We start from the raw sequence: 8,827 nt of genomic DNA on the forward strand, positions 1-8,827 counted from the left end.
CCCCGCGCGCTCCTTCCGGGTCGCGGGGAGCACTGAGCCCGGGAGCGCCCGGCCCTCGGCCGCCACCCGCTTCGGGCTGGGCCTTGGGAGGGGTCGGGGCTACCGTGTTCACCTAACAGGTGGCCCTCGGTCACCCGGCCTGTCTCCTGGCCGCGTGTCATGTGACAGCTGCCTGGTTCTGCAGTGAGGTCACCGCGGAATGTCTGCCTTCGCTGCCATGGCAACGGGCTGACGTCAGAAGTCGGGCGTGGAACTTTCCCGGCCCCGGCAGGCCCAGATCAGGGAATCGGAAGACCCTAAAAGAGGGAGTCCAGAGAGGGGGGGTCCTGTTTTCCTGGCCCCTTCTTCTGCCTTCTAGACGGGGTTTGATTTACGTGGGACTTTAGAACCATCCAACGATAAGCGCCCTAGGGACCTGAGCCGTCACCTAGAAAAGCCTCCCTACCTCTCACTGCCAGGAAATGCCTTTATTATTTAGCACTTACTAGTTCCTCTTACCAAATTGACTTTCCCATTCGCTATTAGTCAAACTCCTGGTAAGAATTCTCAGCAGCGGAAGAGAACCAGTGTTAACCATTCTGAGAGGTGCTGAAACACCAGCCAAAAGAAAGAATAGGTCAGTGTGCCTGTACATGCTTGGTAAGGCTCCAGTTGGATTTTCATGACACTCTGAGGACCCAGTTACCAAAGTCCTAAGCTCAGTGGCCCAGTCCGGGGACCACATGTTGAAAACCAGGAACTAACCCTTCCTCTCATTTTACACAGGAGGAAATGATGGCCCAGGGCAGAGAGGACAGAGTCAGTGTCCTGTTCATGTCTCTATCCCCCCGTCCTCCTCTAGGATAGGACCTGCTGCTTAACCTGCCAAGGACTGCCACAGAAGTGGGGGTCATCATGGAGCTAGAAGGGGTCCCTAAGGCAGGTCCTAGCCTCATGCGGGCAGATCCCCATTCCATCATTCATTCACCAGATTAAGCACCTACTGTGTGACAGGCGCTGTACAACATTCATTCATAATAGTGACAGTAATAATAATGGCAAATTTGTTGAATGTCGTATTAGTATTAGAAAGGAGGTAAATGGGAGTGGCCCTGCAAAGTGTCCTATCAGCCACTGCTTTACAGTCTTGTGCAGTGTTGTGAGTGGGAATAACTAAAATGGAGTGCCACAGTCTCAGCCAAACGCCCCAGTAATTGCAAAGTACAGGGGATACCCCTTCCACCTCCCCAGCTATCCAAGCAGTGTGCAGGCCTTGGTAGCCTCCGGAACCCTCCTTGCTTGGGCACTTTTGCACATTCAGTTGTCACCACTTTCCAAGTGGAAACTGAGGTTGTGAATGCCTGGTGGTAGCCACAGTGGCAAGTGCTGATGGCCACCATAGAAAACACGTCCCTTGCCCTCTAAGCAAATCTGACTCTGACTTGGCCAGGGACTTAGGGGCTGCTCAACAGGGAGGATCATCTGAGCACCTAGTGCCAAGAAGATATGGGTTTCCCCACCCTTCAGGAGCCCTGTAACAAAATTAGGGCACCAGCCATGTCCTCATAAGGCAGAAATGGAGCCTGCGTGAGCCACGTTTTCCAGGTCTCAGGGTTTTGCAGTTGATGTGGGCCTGAGAGGCACAGTGAGTGGAAGCCAGAGCAGGGCTGGATGTCAGGAGATAGGAGGTCTCCTCCCAGCTCCTGATGAGCAGTCACGTGAGCATGTGCGCAACCCTTCACCTGTCCTGTCAGGCCAGAGTTGAAGCTCTGTGGAGTGGGGATAGTGCCATCCTTCCTTCTCATGGGGCTGCCATCATGGGCAAACGAGATTGTGTAGGAGACGTGCAGACTGCTGTTTGAACTGGGATGTTGTTGTGAGATGAAATAAAGGGGCCCTTTTACCATTCAGATCAAGTGTTCTGTAATTCCCATGGTTCTGTCGGGGCCACTTACTCCCCGGGTGTTCACTCATGCAAGAGAGCTTCAGAAATGTGGCTAGTGAAGTGTGGTAGGAAGGGCCCCTCTGGGGGGCTCGGAGGGGGCTGCCTTGCATTTGATGATTTCATTCTCCACTCATTCAGCACGTATTTATGCAGCATCATATGGTACCAGGTACCATAGCAGGTGCTGGGGAAACAGACCTGAAGGAGACGTGGTTCTACCCTGAAGGAGCAGCCTGGACATCTAACAAAGAACAATCGAGTGTTAGAATAGTAGCACTTACCATTATGGTGCCAGGCTCCATCCACAGAATACCTCTTTTAACACTCATGACAACCCCAGGGAGTGGGCACTGTTGTCAGCCCCATTTTACAGAAAGGGAAATTGAGGCACAGAAAAGTTGAGTGACTTGCTAATGGTTGCCTGGTTGGTAAGTGGCTGGGCTGGATTCAGACCGAGGCAGTCTGGCTCTGGAGCCCATTTGTAACAACTTGTCTGTAGCATCACCACAGTAGAGGGAGCAAAATGCCAAATGGAGTGGAGGGGAAATGAGGAAATATTGCAGAGGGTGGTAAAAGATGAGAGGGTGCTGTCTGCAGAGAAGGCGGTGAAGGGCGTTCCAGGCAGAGGGGACAGCATGGGTGTGAAACCACCAGTCTATTTGGGGAAACTGCTGGTAATTAGATATGGCTGGAGTTGGAGGAGAGGTCACAAGGTGAGGCCCGGAGAAACCAGGAGGGGCCAGAGCATGGAGGGGTTGCTTGCTTTGCCAAGAGGCTTAGATTCCTCCCCATCTTCTCTCCCTGCTGCCAGTTTGTCAGTTTATCATTCCCTACCACTGGTTCTTGTTCAGGTCTGTGGCTCAGGACATCCCCAAGCTGCAGAAACTGGGCATCACCCATGTACTGAATGCCGCCGAGGGCAGGTCCTTCATGCACGTCAACACGAATGCCAACTTCTACAAGGACTCCGGCATCACCTACCTGGGCATCAAGGCCAATGACACGCAGGAGTTCAACCTCAGCGCATACTTTGAAAGGGCTGCAGACTTCATTGACCAGGCCTTGGCTCAAAAGAACGGTAAGGGACCTGCACCCAGGAAGAAATGGGAGGCATGGGACCGGCCCGGTGGTGCACTGCTACAGTGCGCCGCTTGAGAGTGCGGTGGCGCTCCCGCCAAGGGTTCGGATCCCACATACAGACTGGTTCCTGCTCACTGGCTGAGTGAGGAGTGGGCGCAGCACCGAGGGTTGCGATCCCGTTGCCGGTCCCGGTCCGGTACGGGCGCGACACTGAGGGTTGCGATCCGTTGTCAGACACACACACACACACACAAAAAAAAAAAGAAATGGGAGGCAGCTTTGACTAGACTGTCCTAGGAAACAGGCCCCCAGCAGGTCCCTTGGAAACCCTCTTGTTTCTCATCTGCTGTGGTGAATGTCTGAGAGCTTTAGGTAGGTCTCTCTCTGCTTGCTTGTCACACGTCCCCACATTACACAAGATATATAATTCATTTACACAATCACAGCCCCGGGGTCCTGGCGTTTGATTTGACTTTGGCTGAGGGTTGGTTCCCAGCTGCTTATCTCCCCACCTCTTGCTCCAAATTCAAACAGCTTTAGTAATGAGGAAGATCTGTTATTGCCGTGATAAGAAGTCTTGGGGTGAAGAAGCACCAGGCCTGGTTGACTCAGCTGCCCAGTGGGCCAAGTTCTGTCCCCCACTTTCTTCTGCCACCCTCAGTGTTGGGTACTCTCCTCGTGGTCCCAAGACGGGATCCGATCACCGTATCCCAACAGAACACAGTGCAGCAGATGAGGCAGCCATCTCTTCTTCACGTTTCTCTTTTTTTTTACGAGCAAGTAAGATGTTCCCCAGAAATCTCCCGGTGAAGTTCCTCTCACATCTCACTGGCTGGGTGTTCACATGAATACCTGGTGGGGGGACTGGGGTGGCCATGATTGGCGTAGGCCGGGGGTCAGTGAATTACAGCCCCCAGGCCAAATCTTCCAGACACTTTTTAAATGCTTCCTGCACGCCCCAGACATAAAGTATGAGTGAAGGGGAGCTGCGAGGTGAGGTGCGGGGGTCAGACAAGGCTTTCCTGCAGGAAACCCTAGAAGGCCTCTGGGCAGACCTCCACCGAGCAGGCCGGGCCACTTGCCCTCTCTGCTATTAGCTGTTTTTCTCTTAGCTCCTTCCTTTACCTCTTCGTCCCTCCCCACCCTCCCCAGCCTTCCCAGGAGTGGTGACCCCAGGAGATGTGATCGCCCTTGTCTTTGCTACACTGATGCTCCTTGGGCCCAGCAACCTCTCCACCGGAATGATTTTCAGGAAACAGAGTTTACTAGACCACTGGATGTCACACGTTCAGGGCTCAGGAAAGAAGTTTTATTGACTAGGGAACCTGCTGACTTTATTATCGGGCCCTTCATGATCCTTCACAGTCACTGTCACCCCCCACCCCGTCTATGCCCATCTATTCCAGCTGTATTGAGCTCCTCACCCTGTATAGATGAAAAAAGACGGGGCCAGTTAAAGGGATGGATTTTGCTCTTCTCGTATACTATTGATGTGTCATCCCTTCAGGGAACTTAGAGTTCCCTGACTTTGTTTCCTGTTTGCAAACGATTAGGAATATCCCTTGCCATTTTGTGACCTCCAGCCTTAGCCCAGGTGGACTGGGTCTTCAGTCTGGAAAGCTCTCTCTGCCTCTCCCTACCCTGTCCTCTGGCAAACTCTACTTCGAGCTTTAGCACTGGGCATACTGTCCTCTCTTCCATGAAGCCTGGCCTTGGGCTGGTTTACTGTGTCCCTTGTCTGTCTGCCCAGCGCCTGACATAGAATCAGGCATATAGTAGGTACCTTGCAAGTGATTACTGAAAACATCACCAATGAATTCCAGGATCTCTGATGCCAGGTATACATGCTACTAAGACTGGCCAAGTGAGTCAGCAGAAATGCACTGACCTCCAACACTGCAGGGCTGAGGGGACCCAGGGGCCCATCACTAAAAGAGCTGAGTGGGATGGCTGGGGGTGTGCAGAGGACGGAGGTGGTCACTTCTAGCTGGGAAGATCAAGGGAAGCTTTGTGGAGGAGTTGGCAACTGAGCTGGGCCTGGAAGGATGGGAGATTAAACCTTCTCCTTCCTCATTTGGCTGTGTGTGTCCTGGGTGTGCTGAGTACGTTCCAGGTGGTGAGGTGGCTGTTCTGCAGAGGGTGTCATTCCCAGCACAGTGGCAGGGGAAGCCCTGGATACTGGCCAGCATACCCACTCTGAATCCTTTGGGTACGCTGGCCAGGGAGTGAAAGGGCAGGCAAGTGGAGGACTCCCTTTTCCTGATTTGGGAGGCATTGGAAAAATAGGGTGGTGTTTTGGGGTAGGGTGATGGGAGCAGAAGAGACTGTGTTTGACTCTGGGCTAGCAGATTTCCTTGCAAATAATGCCCATGTAGAGGTGTTAGTGGGTAATCATTCACTCGGTTAGCCAGCGAATATTTATTTATTTATTTATTTTGCGTTTTTGTGACTGGTAAGGGGATCGCAACCCTTGGCTTGGTGTCATGTCACACGTTCAGGGCTCAGGAAAGAAGTTTTATTGACTAGGGAACCTGCTGACTTTATTCTTCACAGTCACTGTCACCCCCCACCCCGTCTATGCCCATCTATTCCAGCTGTATTGAGCTCCTCACCCTGTATAGATGAAAAAAGACGGCGCCAGTTAAAGGGATGGATTTTGTTCTTCTCGTATACTATTGATGTGTCATCCCTTCAGGGAACTTAGAGTTCCCTGACTTTGTTTCCTGTTTGCAAACGATTAGGAATATCCCCTGCCATTTTGTGACCTCCTGCCTTAGGGGTGGGTCTGGGTCTCAGGGGTGGGCTGGGTCTTCAGTCTGGAAAGCTCTCTCTGCCTCTCCCTTCCCTGTCCTCTGGCAAACTCTACCTTGAGCTTTAGCCCTGGGCATACTGTCCTCTCTTCCATGAAGCCTGGCCTTGGGCTTGGTCTACCGTGTCCCTTGTCTGTCTGCCCAGCGCCTGACATAGAATCAGGCATATAGTAGGTACCTTGCAAGTGATTACTGAAAACATCACCAATGAATTCCAGGGTCTCTGATGCCAGGTATACATGCTACTAAGACTGGCCAAGTGAGTCAGCAGAAACGCACTGACCTCCAACACTGCAGGGCTGAGGGGACCCAGGGGCCCATCACTAAAAGAGCTGAGTGGGATGGCTGGGGTGCGCAGAGGAGGGAGGCGGTCACTTCTAGCTGGGAAGATCAAGGGAGGCTTTGTGGAGGAGTTGGCAACTGAACTGGGCCTGGAAGGATGGGAGATTAAACCTTCTCCTTCCTCATTTGGCTGTGTGTCCGGGGCGTGCTGAGTACGTTCCAGGTGGTGAGGTGGCTGTTCTGCAGAGGATGTCATTCCCAGCACAGTGGCAGGGGAAGCCCTGGATACTGGCCAGCATACCCACTCTGAATCCTTTGGGTACGCTGGCCAGGGAGTGAAAGGGCAGGCAAGTGGAGGACTCCCTCTTCCTGATTTGGGAGGCAATGGAAAAATAGGGTGGTGTTTTGGGGTAAGGTGATGGGAGCAGAAGAGACTGTGTTTGACTCTGGGCTACAAGATTTCCTTGCAAATAATGCCCATGTAGAGGTGTTAGTGGGTAATCATTCACTCGGTTAGCCAGCGAATATTTATTTATTTATTTTGCGTTTTTGTGACTGGTAAGGGGATCGCAACCCTTGGCTTGGTGTCTGTCATCCACACCGCGCTCAGCCAGTGAGTGCACCAGCCATCCCTATATAGGATCTGAACCCGCAGTGGGAGCGCCGCTGCACTCCCAGCGCCACAGTCTCCCGAGTGCGCCACGGGGTCGGCCCCAGCGAATATTTATTGAGCACCTAGTATGTGTTAGAGATTATAGGGTATCCAAAGATCAATACCCTACAGTCCTTGCTCTTAATGAATTCACCCTCTGGAGGAGGAGAGTAAATCTGTGCATGGCCAGCAATAACACAGGACTGGGACTGTTGCAGTTGAGGATGACCTAGGAGCCACCAGAGGACTCCTAGTATTGGGTACTATTTATTGAGTGCTCACATATGCCAGGCACTAGCCTGGGGGTTTTATGTGTCATCTCCTTTAATCTCCCAACCACCTTGTGCAATGGGTACTATTAGCACAGATGAGAAAACTGAGGCACTGTGAGGTTAGGGGTCATAAAGTTAATAACCAGTGTATTGGCCAGAAAAACAGAACCAATAGCATGTATACAGTATATTCATATATACGAGATTTAACATATATATATAATATTGATTTATTTTTTTTATGTAAGAGGGTACTTTGAAAAGTTCATGGAAAGATTTGCCTTTCAATCCTGTTTTTCCATGAGCATTTTGAAATGCCCTCATAGATGACTCATCTTAAGGAATTGGCTCATGTGATTATTGGGGCTGGCAAGTCTAAAATCTGTAGGGCAGGCCAGCAGGCTGGAAACTCAGGCAGGATTTCTTTGTTACACTCTTGAGGCAGAATTCCTTCTCCAAGAAACCTCAGTTTTTCTCCTTACGGTCTTCAGCAGATTGGACAAGGCCCACACATATTGTCAAAAGTGTCCCCCTTACTTGAAGTCAGCTCATCGTAGATGTTCGTCACAGCTACAGAACACCTTTGCAGCCACATCTAGACTAGTGTTTGACCAAGCAACGGGGCCCTGTAGATTAGCCAAGTTAACACATTGAACCATCACAACCAGCAAGTTAAAATTTAAACCCAGTTTCTTATGGCTTCAAAGATTTGGGTTTTAAATCCCTATTCTGACAAAGGAAATACTTGAATGATGTCGTAAGAGATGAGTAGGAGATAACCAGGAAGCCAAGAGGGAGAGGATGTTCCGGGCAGAGGAAGTGACATGTGCAAGTGCACAGAGGTGTGCAGAAGCACAGGAAGGTGTCGAGGCTGTGCACAGATGGCCTGGGGAGCCACACCTTGGAGACTGGACTCTACCCTGCAAATGGTGACAGGTCATTTTTATATTTTGGAAAGATCCCTCTAGCTAATGGGTGGAGTGTAGATTGGCTCAGTTTGGAGGTGTTAAGGGTGAAGGTGACAAGGACCTCTGTGTGGGGAGCTGGTGGTGTAGAGAGAAGCCAAGGCTTGCAGCTCACAGGGCCTCCCTGTGACATGCTAGGAGTTAGCTGACAGCAGCCTCTGCTATCTCTTCATCATTCCTTCCTTCAGTCCTTCATCTAATGCTGGAATGCAGCAGGGGTGACAGACATCCCTGCTCTTGTGGAGCTTGCATTTCAGTGGGCAGATGACACGGCATGTAGGGGAGTGGGGGCCAAAGTCAGGAAAAGGAAAAGGCGGGATAAGGATGGGAGTGGCTTGTGGCTTTAGAGAGGTTGAGCAGGAAAAGCCTTGCTGGGAAGGTGACCTTTGAGCAAACCCCTGGGGAAAGAGGCATTGCAGGCGAGGGGCGGGCTGGAGCGGACAGAGAAGGAAGGTGGGAGACGATGCCAGAGGGAGGGGGCCGGGTTTTGGAAGTCCTCATGGGCTATTTGGGGAGCCTTGAGAGGGCATTTTTGTTTGTGCTTGGGTTGCTTTTTTGTTTGTATTTGTGCTTGCCATGCATGCTTTTATTTTTTAAACTGCTTAGTCGAGGTATAATTGACATTTAATAAACTACATATATTTAAAGTGCACAGTTCAATGCGTTTTGACATGCGTGTGCACCTGTGAAGCCATCACCACAGCCAAGATGGTAAATGTCTCCATTACTCCCCAAATTTTCCTCATGTCCCTTTGGGACCTCTCCCTCCTGCCCCCCCCCCCCCCCCCCCCCCCCCCCCATTGCTAAGCAACCACTGGTCTGCTTTCTGTGGCTAGAGATAA

General features: G+C 51.4%; 1 protein-coding gene across 1 annotated transcript in view; it reads left to right on the forward strand.

Annotated features, from left to right (window-relative positions):
* The first annotated feature begins 2,608 nt into the window (after positions 1-2,608).
* Positions 2,609-8,827, forward strand: part of DUSP3 (dual specificity phosphatase 3) — an 8,205-nt gene continuing 1,986 nt past the window's right edge. The window contains exons 1-2 of the mRNA XM_008574396.1: positions 2,609-2,637; positions 2,776-3,002. Of these exons, the coding sequence (XP_008572618.1) occupies positions 2,609-2,637; positions 2,776-3,002 (256 nt within the window). The remainder of the gene's footprint in view (positions 2,638-2,775; positions 3,003-8,827) is intronic.

Source organism: Galeopterus variegatus, unplaced genomic scaffold (genome assembly GCF_000696425.1).
Source record: "Galeopterus variegatus unplaced genomic scaffold, G_variegatus-3.0.2 Scaffold1037, whole genome shotgun sequence".
In the NCBI taxonomy this organism is placed as follows: domain Eukaryota; kingdom Metazoa; phylum Chordata; class Mammalia; order Dermoptera; family Cynocephalidae; genus Galeopterus; species Galeopterus variegatus.